The sequence below is a fragment of the Callionymus lyra genome, chromosome 16 (assembly GCF_982586985.1).
Source record: "Callionymus lyra chromosome 16, fCalLyr1.hap1.1, whole genome shotgun sequence".
Taxonomy (NCBI): Eukaryota; Metazoa; Chordata; class Actinopteri; order Syngnathiformes; family Callionymidae; genus Callionymus; species Callionymus lyra.
The window spans coordinates 17,220,104-17,243,476 of record NC_141833.1 but is presented as its reverse complement, the minus strand read 5'-3'; the positions used below and the strand labels follow the sequence as shown (position 1 = coordinate 17,243,476).

At 37.2% G+C, this 23,373-nt stretch overlaps 1 protein-coding gene across 1 annotated transcript; it reads right to left on the bottom strand.

The window, feature by feature from the left end:
• Positions 1-12,981: 12,981 nt before the first annotated feature.
• LOC148063999 (uncharacterized) lies at positions 12,982-20,866 on the bottom strand. The gene is made up of 7 exons (XM_087811720.1): positions 20,821-20,866; positions 17,220-17,519; positions 16,111-16,371; positions 15,894-15,986; positions 15,631-15,704; positions 13,623-13,700; positions 12,982-13,427 (listed from the first exon to the last, which is right to left on the bottom strand). The coding sequence occupies exons 1-7, from the start codon at positions 20,864-20,866 to the stop codon at positions 13,266-13,268; spliced, it is 1,014 nt and encodes a 337-aa protein (XP_087667846.1). The 3' UTR covers positions 12,982-13,265.
• Between the last annotated feature and the right edge of the window lie 2,507 nt (positions 20,867-23,373).

Here is a 23,373-nt window from a genome sequence, read left to right as displayed (position 1 = left end):
TTCATTTACGATCGACCGGACACATGATCTCCCGGCGACTGTATAGATCAATAGCCCCGGGCTGACTGGCCCCGAGCTGTAGAAACGTCGCTATATTTAAGGCAAATTTCCCGCTCAGGGGGTCGTCTCTTTCCGACCAAATAGTTCTTTCAAGTTCCCTGTGTCACGATCACCCGCAGAGAGACATCCTAAATTGTTTTCTTGTAATCTAATCATTTAACTGTTCTCGGGCGGGGGTTATCTTCTCTTTCGTCTTCAGCCCTCCTTTCCCGGGTGTGTCTTGCTTCGTTCATTGATCTACAATTTAAGGTGTGATTTGCAGATAAACAGTTGTTTGAAATTACCGGTGTCGTATCTCTAATTCTGATCCGAGCTTGCCTCGAACCAGTGTGAATCAGTCTGAGTGGAATGTTGATTTTGAATGTTTAGTCAAACGTTCCCGCTCTTAGATCAAGCGAGTAGTTTATACTTTATATTTTGATTATCTTTTAGCATTAATTTAAGTATGGCGTATAGGTATATAATAATTTTAATCTGACATTAAGGTAAACAACATATAATGTCCAGAAAAACAAGGCATTTTCAGTGGGTGGGTGCTTAAGATAATTTCAATGAAAAGAGAATTTTGTACAAACAGACACACACTTCTAACACATTAGTTGCCCTTTAAAAATACATACAATACAATCCACACAATGGTGACTCACTTTAAAAAACATGAAGCTGATTTAAAATCATTTAAATAGAATCTGGAAAGAAACCAGGACTTGTGTAGAATAAACATTTAAAAGAACACGAGCTCAGAGTGAGAACTCAGCTTGAATGTCTGAAGACAGACCTTCACTGTATCGTCCGGTCTCAGCGGAGAATCGATCACAGATAAAACAAGAACGTCCTACAAGACGGAAGTTTGAAAGAGTCGAGTTAAGACCAAAAACATTGACCTTTAACCAGATAAAATCGTTGCTGTTGATTCGTGGAAACCTGAGAAGGATGAGAAAGTTCAGCAGAAATCAACAGGTTTCTCATCCGGTGGAACAGTGTTTGTGCAACTGAGCTGAGCCGGAAGGCAGATCTCACCCTACATCATTCAAACGCCAAAATTGAGGTCACCAAAGTGTTGTCATCTGAAAGAGACTCTCCTCATCCAGGTGAGAGTAAAAATCCCCTGGAAAAAAGACAGCTCAATCTTTTGGCTCAGCTCTTATTTTCTTAACAAGAAACCTTGGTCTTAAATAATCCATACTTTTTTTTTTACATTTTCTTGTAATTTAACAAGGAAGAACAAGTCTAGCTACACGTTTATTGAAATATTTCCATGTTTAAATACATCTTAAATAATTAAATAGTAACGATTATCTTGCGCCCTCTGGTGGATACTTGCAACATAAGGTATATTTTACCTGAGTAACTTGACTCAGTGAGTCAGAGAAATGGTCTCAAAAGTTAACACTAAGAAAGAGTCTGCAGTCGCACATCTTCACCACAAAAGGGCGCTGAAGGAGGAAGTTTACGTTTCACATTCATTCCTATGACTCGAAAAAAGTTGTTGCGTAACGGAATCTGCATTAATTGTTGAGGGGCGAGCCCCTTTAAAGCCTCGTAATTACAAAACACCATTCAGGACTTCACAGTTGGCTGATATTTACCCCCCCCACACACACACACACACACACACAAACAGACACACACACAAACAGACGCACAAACACACACTTTGACTACAAATGGACCGACCTCTCAAAAGTGCATTCATCCCACTTGCGACGCCACAACTAGTTCAATATGTATAAATGATCGCATTATTTTTTACTTCTATTTTTCACTAAATCGATTTCTCCTTTTCTTTCTTTTTACTCTCCTCTTTGGCCCTCCATCCTTCGCTCGCTCCGTGTACACAGGAATGCTTTGTTGGTGTCACAGATAAAAGAGACAAAAGATGCCATTGACAAAAACCACGGCCATATTGTGAGTGTGTGTGAGTGCACAATTATTCAAGAAAGAGTGGATAACTATACATGACAGAGGGATGAGAGAAAAGGAAAATAGAGAGAAGAGAAGAGAGGAAGGAGATATCTGACAAAAAGACCTAGTTAGTATTCTAGAGTGAAGCGTAATCCCTTCCTTCACAAACACACACACACACACACACACACACACACACACACACACACACACACACACACACACACACACACACACACACACACACACACACACACACACACACACACACACACACACACACACACACACACACCTGGCTCCTTGCACCCATTATTCCTTCTCTTCCCTTAAAAGGTTCCCCCCCATTTGGGAAAGTTAAACTTTTTGGAATAGAGCTGCAAAGTGGAAGGGACTCACCAGCAGACAAAAAAAATATTAATTGAAAAAAAAAAATTGAAATTACAATTCAGGCAAAAGATTTGGGAACTTTTTTTCAGTTTCTTAAAGCGTGACACTGTGGTTGAAAGGGCTCGAAGTAGAGAGCCTCCTCATACCTGACCAGACTGTGAACGTATCTAAGGCAGCAGATGGCTTTTATGTCGGTCATAAACTTGGACTAAGGGCAGCTGGACCGCTGGACACTTGTTTGTTCTTCCATCTATGATAGCTAGATAAAGTAGATACATAGACTTTATTAATCCCTCTGGGGACCAAAGTTCAAGGCATGACAAAGTGCAAATATGAAGAACAAAGATCGAGGAAATAAAACAAAAAAAGGATTAACATCGAATAACAAAGTCAGAATTAAACAATCTAATAGCAAGAGGAATGAATGTGTCCCTGAGTCTATTAGTGTTGCATCATGGGAGGAGCAGCCGTGCTCCATCTGCTTCTCTGCTCACTGACGACAGTGTAGAGAGGATGATGTCATCATCCATGATGGACAGTAGTTTGTCCAGTGATCTCCTCTCAGCAACTGTCACCAGTGAGTCCAGCTTCAACCACAGAGCCAGCCCTTCTGATCAACCTGTTGTAACTCCTCCTGGCCACGTTCACTTTGTACCACAGGGGTTTCAATTTATGTAGATTTATCTCACGTATGCAAGGCCGGGTCGCACTACCTACAAAATCAATTTGGCAGTAGGATTTTCTTGGAGTACCAAAGGGGGTTTGTACTTCCAAGGGTCACCTCAAAAACTCTATGGTTTGGGGCGACCCTTGGAAAATTACTTCTAAAGCCAAATATTTTGACTTTCGCAAACCTTCACCTCACATCCTGTCTCCAGACGGCCTGAGTAGGTTCCTAATACGAGTGGGTTGACACAGTCAGGATCCAAGAGATCGTAAAATGGAAGGTCTCCGCCTTCCGGCTAAGACATAACCGCTCGGTTCCACCGAAAGTCCATCATATAGTTTCCACCACATGACGCTTCACATCCTCTAAAAAACAATGATACATCCTACTTGGTCAGGTGTAAAACATTGGTCCAAATGTGTGATTGTACCTAAACAACGCCGATCCCTACTGGGTAACGCAAAATCAGAGGCTTTCGGCAGAAGTTACACGTTACAAATGGCCTCAACTGACTCGTTCTAACAAGAAGAATTATTGACTCTATTTTGAGTCCCTAAAAACAAGACGACTCGATGTGCTCGGAAAGGGAACCGGTCCCTCGCCAATGACCAATTCTTGCACCCACAGTTTGGAGCTCGAAAAGGTCCTAGATGAGCGAAATGAAAAACCACCTAAGAGAGTTGAGGGGGTGACTGGACCATGAGATGGACCTGCAGATAAAGGGAACTGCTAGAGCTCCACGGATTGTTTCTATAGTATAGTAGTAGTGCCAGATTCGTGTAACCTTGATTTGTTTACCGGGACTTTCTTTAGTCCGTTTTTAGAAATTTTGATTAGATCTTCCGACTGTGCACAGTTTTTTGGACCAAGTTGTTGAGAGAATTTGTAAAGTTCTCGATCCCTGGAAAGTATGAAAAACAACCAAAGTCAAAACTTGTTACTCGCGAGGGGAGACACTCAGACTGTAGAGACTCGCTCAAAAAATCTCAGTGAATACCAACGATCTGTGTCTCCCTCACGCTTTTTATTTCACATTGATTTCATTATTTGTTTCACAGCTACGTCAGCCACAACCAGGCTGGAACAGGTTTACAGATACAATGAACGATTTGAAAGAGCACACGCGCTGGCGAGAGTTGATCTTCGGTTGGCAAAAATAAGACAAGAACTATCTACAGTTTGTTGATTAAACGTCATGGTATGTGGTTTTATCAGTCAGGAGGCATAGGTTTTATCAGTCACGAGGCATCGACTTGTGAGGGACACATTTTGATCACTTAAATTCTTATAACACAAAGCTTCGACATTTATGCAGTCAATTGGTACATGAACATTTTGTTGAGAGATAACAATTTGCACAAAAGGCATAGATCATTTAAAACAATGTTTTGTTCTTATTTCATCTTCATAGTCTTACATTAGTGAAGTAGTAAGGTTGAGATTGAAATAAATTAAATACATTCATAAATAATGCTTATTTTGCTCTAATGGCTTCGTTAAAAAAACCTTCAACCGATTGAAACACAACCAAACCTTGATTAAGTTAATAAAGAAAATAAAACAAATGTAATATAAAGTACTTAAAAACATTGTGATAATGTAAATAAAGTGTTGTAATAAGACTTCATTCAACCAGAAAGTTGTAACAAATCATTAATAGAGTTGTAATCGGTCTGTGTGATGGTAACCGTTGAGGTTGATTTCTTTAGCACAGACTCAACGATGTTAGAGAACTTGAGGCAGACAGTAAACGTGGGCAGCGACAGTTTGAAGACGTAAACCACTGCCTGCTGGTCAGTGCAGGATTGTAGTGCACAGCTTGACACATTCCCTTGTTCGATGAACTCACATATGCAGCGTATGACTACATTTCTGAGCTTCTATGTGAACTTCAAACAAACAGAGCTAATGTTGAACTTTTGCATTAAACCATCTCGTCACTTGACGTATCAAGAGAGTCGGGATACTGGGCTAGCTGGTCGTCACCAGCCCGTCACTGGTGAAGCTCTATGGATTCTTCGTTCAGGCGCCCCTGAAAATGAAAGAAACTCTCATTATATCATCCTCTGAATGAATGAAAGGTTGATACACACTTTTGAAATAACTAACTATATATAATAATGGATTATTGTATTCCATATATAGCGATGGTGACCCCTGTCATGAAGTGTTTCCATTCGACATTGAGACGATCATATGATACTGTCTTATAAATAATAACGTGGGACTAACTAGTCGCCTCATTTGTCGACGACAAATTGACGTACACACGTGGGCTACTTAGCTACTCGTAACACACACAATCTTATCTTGATCATTAGGTCACTCGTACTTCAAGTTTACTTTGAGGTAAACCAGTGATGGTAACAAAGAAACAACACTTACCGCCGGTTGTTCACTGTCTCTTGTGTTCCTTCGATTTCCTGAAGTCATGGATCAAAAAATTACTTTTATAGACAGACAGACAGACAGACAGACAGACAGACAGACAGACAGACAGACAGACAGACAGGTAACTCACTATGGTATCTGTAAATTAAAATTCCGGACAAAAGGACAAAAACACCCAATGCCAGAAAAACACCAAGTCTGCCCCGAGGCTGACTCGTGGTCGAATGTGAAGATAAATTAGGTGAATTCTGAAAGTCTGCAAAGACAAAAAAACAAAAGGTTCATCCTCTGATGGAATCTTGTTTCACATATTTCTTTCATACAATTCCACTGACCAACAAGTTGAACATCTATACATGAATGAAAATGTTTTGTATCAATAGTTTTAATAAAAACCAATCAATAATTTGTAGATTTGTCTGTATGTGACTTTGAGAATTTATTTCACAATTTTGCTTCACATCTTATCAACATGTTTACTCTTTTTTTTCTTTTTTTAATCATAGTTGTGAAGCAGAATCTGCTGCTTAAGTCTCTCTTAAGTCTCTAAGGCTCTTGTTCTCATGTGAAAGAAGGATTAGAAGAAAGATAGAATTACTTGAATAATCTTGACTATTTTTATTAACATTCAAAGAAACATGTATCTGTGGTTTTGTTTTATTGTCACTACAGAGTTGCTGGCCTCAGGTGAGAGTAGAAATCTACCATCAGTGGAGAGATTTGTCTTCTGGTTCAGTGAGTTACTCATACGTTATGATTCTTTGTTATACTTTATACATTTAAAAATAAAGAAAGTAAATACTCACCATGAACGGTCACGTTGTATTTTTCTTTAGTGTGATATTCACCATCATATATCTCAAATGTGTAGACTCCACTGTCGTTAAACGTCACATTCTTCAGCAACAAAGAATTATTTTCTTTTAAAAACTCAGCTCTGCCTTCGTACTTTTGATGAGTCTTACAGTTTAAGTTATGATCACATTTTATAATTGAAACATTCTCGTGTTTCACGAAAAATTCTTCATACTTTGTCAGTTTCAAAGTTTGAGGACCAGCCAGACGTAGATCATCTCCTCTCTTCACAAACACAGTCTCGGGTTCAGAACCTACAAAACACAAGAGTCACGATTATGTATTTCTTTACATCAACGACATTTAAACTCAAGAATGGTGCCAACGATGCCTGGATTCAAACATTAAATATAAAAATAAAAAATCACATTATTTAGTGTAGAATATTAAGATTTAATGTAGTTTTACAACAGAGTAAGTTCAGTTGGATTGCTCCAGACTTATTGTGATTATTGAGAAAAATGTAAGTTTTACCTTTTCCTATCATGTCAAATTATTTCCCCTCTTTCTTTAATAAACAAAGTAAAAAAGAAAATACAACAAAAACAACCTGAATATTGTCTAAGTAAAATCAACGGAGAACAAAAGAAGAGAGTAAATATAAAGTTTTTACCTCCCATAAGTGCCTGAAACCAACAGAGAGTGAAGAGAACCTTCTGAGACATGGCTGTGAGCGAAAAAGGAAGTGCCTCCTCAAAACCTTCTTTGAAACTTACCAGAAGTGACACCAAGTGAGTTTGTAACTGGTCCAGACTAAGCCCTGGACTCTGGTGTCAGAAACCGAGTTGCCTCCATGGAACTTCCCTTCTGTCTCAAGATCTTGAACTTGGGAGGTGGACCAGACCTGGACATCATCCATGTTGAAGTTGTGACGCTCACAAACAAGACAACGATTGTTGTTTAATCTGAAAGTGAACACTAAACACTCTGAGCTTCTCTTTGTAACTTAAAATGTAGGATGTTCCGCCTTTTCAGGGGATAGTTGATAAAATCCTTCAAACGTCCAGGGTGTTAAAGTGATAGTTCACCCAAAATTCACTCATGTTCTACTCACCCTCATGTCGACTAAAGCTCGGTATTATTTTTAGAGTAATCTGTTCTCTTTCAGAGTTCCGGGAAAAAATGTTTGTTGTAATTTTAATGTAGCGACTGGAGCGCAGTTGTTAAAAACATCCAAATACCTGTAACTGTTGGATCCAAAGTCCAAGATAGTCTCAGTGTGTTAGTTCAGTTGACCCAAAAGCAGAGGTAACATTTATTAACAAAGAGAATCCGAGCAGAGGGAAATAAGTTACAAAAAATGATTTAAAAAATCCAGCATAAAGGCAGGCAAAACAAAAAAACTGAGATTCTCAGAAAAACTGCAAAATGCCCCTGACCAATGTAAGTCTGTGCACTTACATTGGTCAGGGGCAAATACATAGATCATCATTTCATCTTCACAGTCTTACATTAGTTCAGTAATAATATGTGTTGCTCATGTGTAAATGTAATGTCACAAAGTTGAGATTGAAATAAATTAAATACATACATAAATAATACTTATAAGTACTAAAAAACATTGTGATAATGTAAATAAAGTGTTGTAATACATCTTCATTCAAACATAAAGTTGTAACAAATCATTAATAGAGTTGTAATCCGTCTGTGTGATGGTAACCGTTGAGGTTGATTTCTTTAGCACAGACTCAACGATGTTAGAGAACTTGAGGCAGACAGTAAACGTGGGCAGCGACAGTTTGAAGACGTAAACCACTGCCTGCTGGTCAGTGCAGGATTGTAGTGCACAGCTTGACACATTCCCTTGTTCGATGAACTCACATATGCAGCGTAAGACTACATTTCTGAGCTTCTATGTGAACTACAAACAAACAGATCTAATGTTGAACTTTTGCATTAAACCATCTCGTCACTTGACGTATCAAGAGAGTCGGGATACTGGGCTAGCTGGTCGTCACCAGCCCGTCGCTGGTGAAGCTCTATGGATTCTTCGTTCAGGCGCCCCTGGAAATGAATGAAACTCTCATTATATCATCCACTGAATGAATGAAAGGTTGATACACACTTTTGAAATAACTAACTATATATTATTATGGATGATTATATTTGTGATGGTAACAAAGAAACAACACTTACGCCGGTTGTCCACTGTGTCTTGTGTTCCTTTGATTTCCTGAAGACATGGATCAAAAAATTACTTTTATAGACAGACAGACAGACAGACAGACAGACAGACAGACAGACAGACAGACAGACAGACAGACAGACAGACAGACAGACAGACAGACAGACAGACAGACAGACAGACAGCTAACTCACTTTGGAATACGTGAGTTAAAAATCCGGAAAAAAGGACAAAAATAAAAACCAATGCCAGAAAAACACCAAGTCTGCCCCGAGGCTGACTCGTGGTCGAATGTGAAGATAAATCAGGTGAATTCTGAAAGTCTGCAAAGACAAAAAAACAAAAGGTTCATCTTCTGATGGAATCTTGTTTCACATATTTCTTTCATACAATTCCACTGACCAACAAGTTGAACATCTATACATGAATGAAAATGTTTTGTATCAATAGTTTTAATAAAAACAATCAATGATTTGTAGATTTGTCTGTATGTGACTTTGAGAATTTATTTCACAATTTTGCTTCACATCTTATCAACATGTTTACTCTTTTTTTTCTTTTTTTAATCATAGTTGTGAAGCAGAATCTGCTGCTTAAGTCTCTCTTAAGTCTCTAAGGCTCTTGTTCTCATGTGAAAGAAGGATTAGAAGAAAGATAGAATTACTTGAATAATCTTGACTCTTTTTATTAACATTCAAAGAAACATGTATCTGTGGTTTTGTTTTATTGTCACTACAGAGTTGCTGGCCTCAGGTGAGAGTAGAAATCTACCATCAGTGGAGAGATTTGTCTTCTGGTTCAGTGAGTTACTCATACGTTATGATTCTTTGTTATACTTTATACATTTAAAAATAAAGAAAGTAAATACTCACCGTGAACGGTCACGTTGTATTTTTCTTTAGTGTGATATTCACCATCATATATCTCAAATGTGTAGACTCCACTGTCGTTAAACATCACATTCTTCAGCAACAAAGAATTATTTTCTTTTAAAAACTCAGCTCTGCCTTCGTACTTTGGACGAGTCTTACAGTTTAAGTTATGATCACATTTTATAATTGAAACGTTCTCGTGTTTCACGAAAAATTCTTTAAACTCTGTCAGTTTAAAAGTTTGAGGACCAGCCAGACGTAGATCATCTCCTCTCTTCACAAACACAGTCTCAGGATCAGAACCTACAAAACACAAGAGTCACGATTATTTCTAGTTACGTTGACGACATGTGATGAAACATTTGTGTCATGTTCTTCATCCTAGTCATGGATCCACCACCTCGTCCCTCTGGTGTCCACAGGCTTCCTCTGGTCTCCTCCTCTGACTTGTATCAACTCTAGACTAAGAGGTGCTGATCCCCATCACTGCTAAATATAAACTTATCTAAGAACATGGTTGTTTAAGACTGGATTTAGTTTTTGTAGTATCAGTGGATCTAGCGACTGATATGAGGTTTTTTAGAGAGCTTATTGTATGGAGTTATTATCATCTCACAAATATTTATAACTGTACAGAGGGTGATCTGCAAATATTCAATGGTCGAACATGTGTTGTAATATCCACAGATGTAAAATTCATATTTGTAATTTGTATTTTTTAGTATTTACAAAACATTACTAGAAGGCAGCCTTATAATCAACATTGACCATCGTCTGTTTGTTTAAGCACGTTGTAAATTAGTTTCAAATTGCTTCAATACTTTCAGGGAATTGTTTAATGTTTTTATTTGTTTCAGTAAATGTGACTTTTCTTTCAGAGTAAAAAAAGATTTAAAAATGGTTTTCAAAGATATTTTGAAGGGGATCATTTAAATAGCAAAAGTATAAAAAAGTGACTTCAGAGAGAAAAACTGGTGCAAATTGAGGAAGCTAGTGTAAGTATAACATCATGTCTCTTATGATCAGGCGATTTCTGAAGGATAAAGTAAACATAATAAACAAGATCAAATCTATGAAAAATAAATAAAGATGGAAAAAAGTATTTTAACTTATAAGGGTTTAAATGTTCTTTCAGAGTTTGATTGAAAACATAGACTTTGTCGTTTATCATTTATATTTCCTTTCCTTACAGCAGTATTTCAGCAAGTTTTTCCTCATTCATTCTTCTCTCTAAGTTGTGAACAACAACGAGTCTTAAATGTTTATTTAATAGGATTATCAGGATAATTGAATGTTTCCGTGAACCTGTTAAACCTAAAAACTGTTTTAAAAACTTCAACGAGACCAGATTAAACTTTACACAACATTTATTTCTGTTATTTCAAAGTACAGCTACTGCTTAACAAAAGTAAGTCTCTGGTAACTGGTTTGTAGCTTTAGAAAAGTGAAAAGTATTTACCTTGAACGGCTGTAATCACACACAGAGCGAACAAAACCAGAGACATGTTTGCACTGAACAAGAAACAGGAAGTGGATTATTATTGGAAACCTCTACAAGCTCATTCTTATTCCGTTAGTCCATTTCTAACACCAGCATCAGATCTCCACAACGGCCCCCAGTCCCACCTACATAAGCATCTCATTATCAAAGTGTCCTTCGATGGGATTTCTGCCTGACACCCTGTCCCACCAGGAACATTTCAACACTTCTCTTTGCAGCAGCTCCTGGATTCACGACTTCACTGACTCATGCAAATATTTCATTAAAAGAAAACGCTTGACCAGCAAAAGGTTTATTGTTTTATTTTTCTTTAAGGACTTTGTCTTCTTTTCATTACGTTTTTCTGAAGTTCTAGTCATGCCTTGTCTTTCTAGCGTTGTCTTTGTGTTATTTTGTTGTTGTTGGACATGGTAGAACGTGAGGGGGAGGACGAGGAAGGGACTATCACTTGACGTGTTTCTCTGGTCAAGGTAAACAACTTCCCAGTGACCTAGGAGAAACCAGAAAACTCTTATTTGCTGCTTAAGAAATCATCTGTGATGGCGGACCATTAACAAATCACTTGACACAGAATGAAGAGACTCTTGTGAATTTTCGCCACCGACAGGGTCTCCCTTAACGTGCTGACTCCACGCTTGCTGGCTGAAGTTCATCATCTCAACGCGTTTCTTCACTCGACCTGAACAATAGCAGGTTGAATTACTAGTTTTGAGCATAACCTAAAATAATCCTAGTATTTAATGTTCATCCAGACCAAACATACCCAAAGTGACCACCTGGACATCCTCCAAGGACGCATAGAGCAGGTTGTTCCACCGCAGAAAAACTAGACGGTCATTAGTTAAATACTGGACTTTGTCCCAGCAACAGGCGCTCACAGATCTGGGGGTTTATGGAGCAGTGGGCCAGCCTTGGCTGCCTCTGGCGCTCAACTTCTACATGATGATCAGATGATCTGTCTGAGGCTGAATCCCTTAACAGACTTAACAGATCCTCTAAGGATCTTTGTGAATAAGACTAGCAGCAAACTTAACATATATTTCTGGAGCTGCAGCCTTTTGTGTTCTTTAATTCAGAGCAACTAAGGGAGTGATGTACTACTTTTTTAAGGCATGGGTCTCGTCTTTTTGTGGAAGGATGGGCCCCAAAGAGACGTGAGACTTTAAAAAACTTCTAGAAGTGCCACCATAACCCCTTCTTTGTCATCCACACTGCTCTATCAAAGCTCACGTCATTTCTGGCGGATACATCTCCTTGTGATTCTAGGTCAGAGTGACCCAGCTAAAAGTTCAGCACAAACTTGGAAACCTGTCCTTTGGTCAAATAACTCTAGATATTCTACCAGAGTCTCGGTCTCAAATCCCTCTTACACTCTGCCTTGACTGGACTGTGATGGGAAAGTCCTGAACTCTTATTTGAAACTGCAGAGAAGATATAACAGCAAACTAACAGCACTTCAGAGAGTATTCAGACAGACGTGCAAGAAGCTCTGTGTGTTCTTCTTTCTCACGTTTGCAAGTAAGAGTTTTACTTCAAACCAGATCAGATTTCTGTTGTATTACGTACCTGAAAGTAGACATTTGCGTAGAATCTTAGAGTACCTGAACCCACGTATTTATTAGTGATGAGCTGATGAAGCTTCATGAAACAGTGTCATGTTGTTTAGAGGTCAGTAGGTGGCGCCATCAGTTAAAAAATGATGTTTCGTTAGAACAGTTGTTTAAAACAAAGGAAAATAGAGCAGAGACGCCATCTAGTGGACTATGAAACTAATGGCACTGCTTCATGACGCTTCATCAGACCATCAATAGTATTTGATAGAGATAGATTGAAATAAATAATACTTTTGCTCTCATTGTTTAACGAAAGACATTAACATGAAATAATTATGCTTGTAAATTATTTTTTTTTTACTTATGTTTTTTATTATTTTTTCATATACATTTGTTTTCAAAATGCCTTCATTTAAATCCTATAAAAATACACATTTTAGACAAACACATGCAGCAAAAGACAGTAAACATAAAAATGAATAATCAAAAGAGATATTAACAGTGATATTAAGTGAATTTAAACCTTGGACAGGTTTTCTGCTCATAAACGTAACCAGCTGCAATAATACATTTACACAAACACAATTAACTATTATTTTCTTTGACCTAATATAATAAGTGCAGGACAAAAATAACATTCATTAAATGACACATTTCCCGGATTATGTTTGTAATATTTTATCTTTAGTGACCGACAAGTATTTGTTGGATGAGCTCAAACGCACACGATGAAGCTTTTTTCAACACAAACATTGAGACTCATATATTATCTTACTTTAAATATCATATTATTATTAATATCCTATCATTTCTGTGGTCGTAACGTTTCTTCTCCACTGAAGAAAGTCGGAAGAGCAACACTTTGTTTTTACCTGTTGCTAACTTGCAATGGTCAATTCTGTAATGTGTGTTTTAAACTGATGAAGAAAAACAACATGAGCCTCAGTCACAGAGCCTGAAGAGGCATTTCATCTCTGAGCCCGTTTCTTTTCTTGTCCACTTGAGCGTACATCGTATGAAGAGAGGCGGCATCTTCTGGTGAGGCTGGTGTCGGCACGGTGTGGAAATCCACCAAGCTGTACGTGGGATCTTGGCTCGGGCTCGGCTCCTGTGAAATGAACACATCTCTGATCCAATCCTGGAGTTCCTCAGGGCTCAACTTCAGGTCTCTTTCAGTTTACTTTGCTTATATTTTAAATCAATCTCTGGTTTTTCAGGCTCATGATCCAAGTCTATCTTGGTCAGTCCATCAAACGTTCACTATGAGCTAATCCAGTGATGGTTCTGAAGAAACAACACTTACCTGCGGTTCTTCATATTCTGCGTCTATTTCAGCCTCTTCAGGTCTTGAAGAGCCGATTTCATCTGAAGATATTTTTTTCTCTGAAGACATAAAAAAAACAATAGCTTAGAGCTCTTGGTCAAACGCACGCACACTTTTGCTTAAGAGACAACATGAGGCGACTCACTTCACTTTTTGTACATGAAAACTCCAACAATTACAACTACTACCACCAGAACTATGACCAAGAGCCAATAAGGAGGTGGAGATGGAGGCTGAAAGTCTGTGAATACAAAAATAATGACTTATATGAATATATATATATATATATATATATATATATATATATATATATGTATATATATATATGTCATAAACATCTTTCAGTTTTCAACGAGGTCTTCGGACTTGAAGATGTTTCGTTAAACATGGGGATTTCACTCACAACACAGGTCTTTGACAACCTTCTTGGCACTGGTCCAGCTGACCTCGTTGCTATGGTTACAGATGATGCTGCTGTAAAGCAACTTTATTTATCACTGACGTCCCTGCAGGACGTCAGTGATAAATAAAGTTGCTTTATATATAAAAAAATTTAAAAAAGGTGAGACAGTCAGTTTTGCATAACTTGACACCAAGTTATGCAAAACTGACTGTCTCACCTTTTTATTTTTCATTAATTCTCATGCTACAACTATAGCTATAATTGTAGCAGTGAATCAGGGGAGAAGCTAAAAAGTATTCAGGAGCTAAATATAATGGTAGAGGGACGATAAAAAACCTTGTTTAAATTGAATTGATTGATTTGTTGCTGTTAAACTCACCTGTTACTTGATTCAGAAATTATAAATTAAAACCATTGAAAACTATTGACGCTCTGACAGTTTGTGCTCAACAACATAAACCAAATCTAAGTATTTAATAGTCAAAACAAACCTTGAACCATCATGGGAACACACGGGGCGAAAAGAATGAGCTTCATGATGAAGATTTAATCCAGTAAAAGAGAGTGAAACTAAGAGGGTGTTGTTTTGTTGATGGTGAAAACACCTGCAATAGAAAAAACAGAAATACCTGCCCAAAAGCCCTGCCCCACAAGTATGGCAGTACTGCTGAATATATAAGGTAAGGTAGAACTTTATTGATGAAATAGTTTTTTTCCAATAGCCACAGCAAATACAGCAATTTTTCATAAAAAATAAATCAAAATAAAATAAGAACAAGAACAAAGAGAAATAAAGAGAAATAACAAGATGATACAATCCAAGTCTAAAGATAAAGAACATAGATCAAAGAAAAATAAAAAAGACAAAGGATACAAGAATTAACATAGAATAGAACATCATGATACTTTTACTTCACTCCTGCCCCCAAACTCATTGTACAATTTAATAGCCTGAGGAATGAATGAGTCCCTGAGTCTATTTGTTTTGCAACTGGGAAGGAGCATTCGTGCACTATAATATATAAAATATAATGTGTAATATATAAATTTGCAAACACACACCACTGTAACATCGAATCCAATATACATTCAATAAATGCACAATAACTAATACATTTAATAGAAAAAACACAAACATATATACATACACACAACACTTTCTTTGGTAAAGTTTCCAGTAAAAGTCTTAATATCTCATCAGGTTCCTTTTTTTAATCTTTGTCTTTTTTTTATTTATGTATTCGTTTTATCCTATAAAAAAAATGCTTCTCATTCTTGAATCATTTTTTATTTCTCATGACTGAGGATGTTGTGATGGCGGCGAAACGTGTCTGACCAAAATAAAGAGAGGAAAACCAAAAAGATCTCTTCAATAATTAATCAAAGTTTTTTTTAAATGTAATTGATTGTTTAACACATGTTTGACAAATGTCCAATCAAGCTGAAAGAAGCAACACACAACTCAAACTAACAACATCCATTGTTTGTCATTAAAATACTATTGAGCTTAAAATACAAGTTCAGAAGTTTCAGACTATGTCACTGAATTTAGAATTAATCTCCATGACGATGACAGTGAGTTCAATTGTCCAGTTCGTACTCTGTCGAGGGGAGTGTGTGTGTCTGCTCAGGTGTGTAGTCATCATGACTTTTGTGTCCTAGAAAAGAAGTACAAGTCAATGAGTGTTTAAAAGATGACAATCATGAGCTCATTTGAGCTGCAGGTGTTCCTCAGGGCTCAAGTTTAGGTCCGCCTTTATTGATCTACACCAGACATGGATTAGTGAGTGTGTGTGTGTGTGTGTGTGTGTATGTGTGTGTGTGTGTTTGTCGTTGGGGACACTTACGTCTGCAGGAGACTCCCAGCACCAAGAAAACGCCAATAAGCACGAAGACAATTTGGCTCCACAACAAAACGCCGATCCATGTGACTGTAGCACCTGTGAAGAAACAAAGACTTTATAGAGGAAGTCAGAGATGAAGATGGTGAGGTTGTTGTTGGGAGGAAGAACCAGATCATTGTGAAACCATCAGAAGGACGTAGATCTTCGTCACACATCTCACCAGCAGTCAGACTGCAGAAATCCAGGATCTCCTTCTGGTGCGTGCTCCAGCTGACCTGGTTGCTATGGTTACAGACGATGGAGGTGTTCAGCAGGTAGATGTGGAGAGATGACTGGACCTTCTTCTCCCCACCATCCTGACTGCAGGTATGAGCTACACACCTGATGGAGCTGCTGATGTTTTGGCAGCTCACAGTGAGGCTGCAAGACTTTCTGAGGTCTGAGACCGAGTCCACCTGGAGCAGGACTGGAGACACTGGATCTGAAATAAACCACGTCGACTCCACATTAACAGTGTTTACATGGAGAACATCCCTTCAAGTTATCATGTTTAAGTGTTAATACTTCTCTAATGTTTCAATGTTGGGTTGTTGACTCCATAAATTATAACTGTATGCTAATTCTCTTTGATATACATTTTTGTTATATATATACATATATACTCAATTCTAGAATTGAAGACACTTTAGAATCAGTAGGATTCTAATCCAGATTCTCACCTATGTTGAGTTCATAGAAATTTGGCTGCAAATCTCTCTGATCATTATTACGTTTTGTTCCATCATCATCAATTACTAAGTGAAAAATGACTCAGATCTTTCAGAAATTCCAATATTATTTATATTTCAGTAAAAACTAGATTCAAATTTAGCCTCAAATTGGTCATAAAATCACTTTACTTGCAAAGGAAGTGCAGGTGTACAAGTGTGTGAGTTGTTGTTTTTGATCACAGTTGTGCAGCAGAAGCTGCTACTGAAGTCTCTCTCGCTCTAACTTCAACATGTATGCTTGAAAACTTGGGCAGGAGATCGTCTTTGGCTCTGATGCTGGTATGTAGGGCTCTTGTTCTCATGTGAAGGAAGGACAGAACAATAGATGAATGCAACGAAAGATAGAATTACTTGAATAATCTTGACTCTTTTTATTAACATTCAAAGAAACATGTGTCTGTGGTTTTGTTTTATTGTTACTACAGAGTTGCTGGCCTCAGGTGAGAGTAGAAATCTACCATCAGTGGAGAGATTTGTCTTCTGGTTCAGCGAGTTACTCATACGTTATGATTCTTTGTTATACTTTATACATTTAAAAATAAAGGAAGTAAATACTCACCCTGAACTTTCACGTTGTATTTTTTTTCAATGCGATCTTCACCATCATTTATCACAGCTGTGTAGACTCCACTGTCGTTAAACATCACATTCTTCAGCAACAAAGAATTATTTTCTTTTAAAAACTCAGCTCTTCCCTTGTACTTTGGATATATCACGATCTCTTGTGTATCTTTTCTTAGAATATTTATTTGGTTGTGTTTCCAGAAAAAATCTTGATTCTTTGTCAGTTTCAAAGTTTGAGGACCAGCCAGACGTAGATCATCTCCTCTCTTCACAAACACAGTCTCAGGATCAGAACCTACAAAACACAAGAGTCACGATTATTTCTAGTTACGTTGACGACATGTGATGAAACATTTGTGTCATGTTCTTCATCCTAGTCATGGATCCACCACCTCGTCCCTCTGGTGTCCACAGGCTTCCTCTGGTCTCCTCCTCTGACTTGTATCAACTCTAGACTAAGAGGTGCTGATCCCCATCACTGCTTAACATAAACTTATCTAAGAACATGGTTGTTTGCTGACATAGAAAAAGTTTAGCAAAACCTGTTAGACTGGATTTACTTTTTGTAGAATCACTGGATCTAGCGACTGATGTGATTTTTATTTTAAGCGATGTGGATGAAAAAATAAGGGTTTATTGTATGGAGTTATTATCATCTCACAAATATTTATAACTGTACAGAGGGAGATCTGCAAATATTCAATGGTCGAACGTGAACCACAAATATAAAATTCATATATTTGTAACTTGTATTTTTTTATTTACAAAACATTTGCATTTGTAAACATATCATTTAAATTGACTTAACAAAAAAAAATGTGTAAAACTTAAAATTACGAGTGTGAAACTACATTTGTATGCTAATTCTCTTTGATATACATTTTTGTTATATATATACATATATACTCAATTCTAGATTTGAAGACACTTTAGAATCAGTCGGATTCTAATCAAGATTCTCACCTATGTTGAGTTCATAGAAATTTGGCTACAAATCTCTCTGATCATCATTACGTTTTGTTCCATCATCATTAATTACTAAGTGAAAAATGACTCAGATCTTTCAGAAATTCCAATATTATTTATATTTCAGTAAAAACTAGATTCAAATTTAGCCTCAAATAGGTCATAAAATCACTTTACTTGCAAAGGAAGTGCAGGTGTACAAGTGTGAGAGTTGTTGTTTTTGATCACAGTTGTGCAGCAGAAGCTGCTACTGAAGTCTCTCTCGCTCTAACTTCAACATGTATGCTTGAAAACTTGGGCAGGAGATCGTCTTTGGCTCTGATGCTGGTATGTAGGGCTCTTGTTCTCATGTGAAGGAAGGACAGAACAATAGATGGATGGAACGAAAGATAGAATTACTTGAATAATCTTGACTCTTTTTATTAACATTCAAAGAAACATGTATCTGTGGTTTTGTTTTATTGTTACTACAGAGTTGCTGGCCTCAGGTGAGAGTAGAAATCTACCATCAGTGGAGAGATTTGTCTTCTGGTTCAGCGAGTTACTCATACGTTATGATTCTTTGTTATACTTTATACATTTAAAAATAAGGGAAGAAAATACTCACCCTGAACTTTCACATTGTATGTCCTTTCAATGGGATTTCCAACATCATGTATCTCAAATGTGTAGACTCCACTGTCGTTAAACGTCACATTCTTCAGCAACAAAGAATTATTTTCTTTTAAAAACTCAGCTCTGCCTTTGTGCTTTGGATTTATCAAAATCTGTTGTGTATCTATTTTTAGAATATTAATTTTGTTGTGTTTCCAGAAAAAAACTCCAAACTCTGTCAGTTTCAAAGTTTGAGGACCAGCCAGACGTAGATCATCTCCTCTCTTCACAAACACAGTCTCAGGATCAGAACCTACAAAACACAAGAGTCACGATTATTTCTAGTTACGTTGACGACATGTGATGAAACATTTGTATCATGTTCTTCATCCTAGTCATGGATCCACCACCTCGTCCACAGGCTTCCTCTGGTCTCCACAGGCTTCCTCTGGTCTCCTCCTCTGACTTGTATCAACTCTAGACTAAGAGGTGCTGATCCCCATCACTGCTTAACATAAACTTATCCAAGAACATGGTTGTTTGCTGACATAGAAAAAGTTTAGCAAAACCTGTAAGACTGGATTTACTTTTTGTTGTATCGCTGGATATAGCGACTGATGTGATTTTTATTTTAGAGCGATGTGGATAAAAAATAAGGGTTTATTGTATGGAGTTATTGTCGTCTCACAAATATTTATAACTGTACAGAGAGAGATCTGCAAATATTCAATGGTCAAACGTGTACCACAAATATAAAATTCATATTCGTAACTTGTATTTTTGTATTTACAACACATTTGCATTTGTAAACATATCATTTTAAGTTACAAAACAAAAAAAATAATTTGTAAAACTTAAAATTCTAAGTGTGAAACTACATTTACATGTGGATCAGCAATTACAAAGATTCTCCATTTACAAGTCTTGCAATTACACGGATTTGCCAGTTACAAGGCCTGTTTATTCCCAGATAATCGAAGCCAAAAAAATCGGCAAAAACTGAGACTTGTATTCACAAAAAAGCCACTAAAAGGCAGCCTTGTAATCAACTTTGACCATCTTCTGTTAGTACAAACCATTAACCTTGTTCTGAAGTATATAAACTAGACCCGTTTGGTCAATGAGAAAATCGTGATGAAAGTCAATTTGACAGTTTTTGTTTGACGGTTTTGTTCTGGAGTAAAACTATCTGATAATTAAATTTAAAAAAATTATTAATTAATAAACTCTGAAAAATGTTTTCCTCTTTCCTACAACAATTTTTTTTTTTTAATTGGAAAATTGTTTAGTAATAAAGTATTTTGTCTGACTTTAATCTGGTAATAAAATACAATAAAACATCTTTGAGTGGCCCCTCATACTCCAGCGTACATGTGCGTCAGTCTATTGCAGGAAAATGACATTTTGTAATCAAATTGTTTCAATACTTTCAGGAAATTGTAAAAAATAGTTTACATTTGTTTCAGTCAATGTGACTTTTCTTTCAGGGTAAAAAAAGATTTAAAAAAGGTTTTCAAAAATATTTTGAAGGGGATCATTTAAATAGCAAAAGTATAAAAAAGTTACTCCAGAGAGATATACTGGTGCAAATTGAGGAAGCTAGTGTAAGTATAACATCATGTCTCTTATGATCAGGCGATTTGTGAAGGATAAAGTAAACATAATAAACGAGATCAAATCTATGAAAAATAAATAAAGATGAAAAAAAGTATTTTCACTTATTAGGGTTTAAATATTCTTCAATTTCAGAGTTTGATTGAAAACATAGACTTTGTCGTTTATCATTTATACTTCCTTTCCTTACAGCATTATTTAAGCAAGTTCTTCCTCATTCATTCTTCTCTCTAAGTTGTGAACAACAATGAGCCTTAAATGTTTATTTAATAGGATTATAAGGATAATTGAATGTTTCCGTGAACCTGTTAAACCTAAAAACTGTTTTAAAACCTTAAACAATTGAACAATTAAGCTACTGCTTAACAAAAGTAAGTCTCTGGTAACTGGTTTGTAGCTTTAGAAAAGTGAAAAGTATTTACCTTGAACGGCTGTAATCACACACAGAGCGAACAAAACCAGAGACATGTTTGCACTGAACAAGAAACAGGAAGTGGGTTTATTATAGGAAACCTCTACAAGCTCATTCTTATTCCGTTAGTCCATTTCTAACACCAGCATCAGATCTCCAGAACGGCCCCCAGTCTCACCTACATAAGCATCTCATTATCAAAGTGTCCTTCGATGGGATTTCTGCCTGACACCCTGTCCCACCAGGAACATTTCAACGCTTCTCTTTGAAACTCTTATTTGCTGCTTAAGAAATCATCTGTGATGGCGGACCATTAAGAAATCACTTGACACAGAATGAAGAGACTCTTGTGAATTTAGACACCGACAGGGTCTCCCTTCACATGTGGACCTCAAGCTTGCTGGCTGAAGTTCAATGTCTCAACGCGCTTCTTCACTCGACCTGAACAATAGCAGGTTGAATTACTAGTTTTGAGCATAACCTAAAATAATCCTTGTATTTAATGTTCATCCAGACCAAACATACCCAAAGTGACCACCTGGACATCCTCCAAGGACGCATAGAGCAGGTTGTTCCACCGCAGAAAAACTAGACGGTCATTAGGTAAATACTGGACTTTGTCCCAGCAACAGGCGCTCACAGATCTGGGGGTACATGGAGCAGTGGGCCAGCCTTGGCTGCCTCTGGGGCTCAACTTCTACATGATGATCCCTTAACTGACTTAACCGATCCTCTTAGAATCTTTGTGAATAAGACTAGCAGCAAACCTAACATATATTTCTGGTGCTGCAGCCTTTTGTGTTCTTTGATTCAGAGCAACTAAGGGAGTGTTGTACTCCTTTTTTAAGGCATGGTCTCGTCTTTTTGTGGAAGGATGGGCCCCAAAGAGACGTGGGTGCCACACTATCAATGGGATTCATTGTCTTCTAGACATCATTCGTCTATTGAACAACGCTCCAGCATCATCACAAAGCTTCAGCATGAACATCGTTGAATCTACTTTCCTGATAACATCTTCTTGTCGTCGATTACAGTGAACAGTCTGTGTCAGGCGTTACTTCACGAAGTTGCATGACTTCTCAACAATCGACTCTTAGCTCTGTTTGCGTCATATGCCCATATGTTTCCTCTGCCAATGTCCCGAACATGCAGTATACCTGCTCTCTCGCTCTCCAGTACCGTTTTAAAAACTTCTAGAAGTGCCACTAGAGGTCACCACAACCCCATTCTTTGTCATCCAGACTGCTCTATCAAAGCTCACGTCATTTCTGGCGGATACATCTCCTTGTGATTCTAGGTCAGAGTGACCCAGCTAAAAGTTCAGCACAAACTTGGAAACCTGTCCTTTGGTCAAATAACTCTAGATATTCTACCAGAGTCTCGGTCTCAAATCCCTCTTTCACTCTGTCTTGACTGGACTGTGATGGGAAAGTCCTGAGCTCTTATTTGAAACTGCAGAGAAGATATAACAGCAAACTAACAGCACTTCAGAGAGTATTCAGACAGACGTGCAAGAAGCTCTGTGTGTTCTTCTTTCTCACGTTTGCAAGTAAGAGTTTTACTTCAAACCAGATCAGATTTCTGTTGTATTACGTACCTGAAAGTAGACATTTGCGTAGAATCTTAGAGTACCTGAACCCACGTATTTATTAGTGATGAGCTGATGAAGCTTCATGAAACAGTGTCATGTTGTTTAGAGGTCAGTAGGTGGCGCCATCAGTTTAAAAATGATTTTTCATTAGAACAGTTGTTTAAAACAAAGGAAAATAGAGCAGAGACGCCATCTAGTGGACTGTGAAACTAATGGCACTGCTTCATGAAGCTTCATCAGACCATCACTAGTATTTAAGTAAATTACTGTGACCAGAGATAGATTGAAATAAATAATACTTTTGCTCTCATTGTTTCACGAAAGACATCATAATTAACATGAAATAATTATGCTTGTAAATCTTCTTTTTTTTTATTGTGTTTTTTATTATTTTCACGTATACATTTGTTTTCAAAATACCTTCATTTAAATCCTATATAAATACACATTTTAGACAAACACATGCAGCAAACGACAGTAAACATAAAAATGCATAGTCATAAGAGATAATAACAGTGACATTAAGTGAATTTAAACCTTGGACACGTTTTCTGCTCATAAACGTAACCAGCTGCAATAATAAATGTACACAAACACAATTAACTATTATTTTCTTTGACCTAATATAATAAGTGCAGGACAAAAATAATTCTTCTGATTTCACGTGACTGAGGATGTTGTGATGGCGGCGAAACGTGTCTGACCAAAATAAAGAGAGGAAAACCAGAAAGATCTCTTCAATCATTTATCAAAGTGATTTTAAAACGTAATTGATTTTTTGACACGTTTGACAAACGTCCAATCAAACTAACAGAAGAAACACACAACTCAAACTAGTAACATCCATTGTCAAAATACTATTGAGCTTAAAATACAAAATACAAGTTCAGAAGTTTCAGACTGTCACTGAATTTAGAATTAATCTCCATGACGATGACAGTCAGTTCAATTGTCCAGTTCGTACTCTGTCGA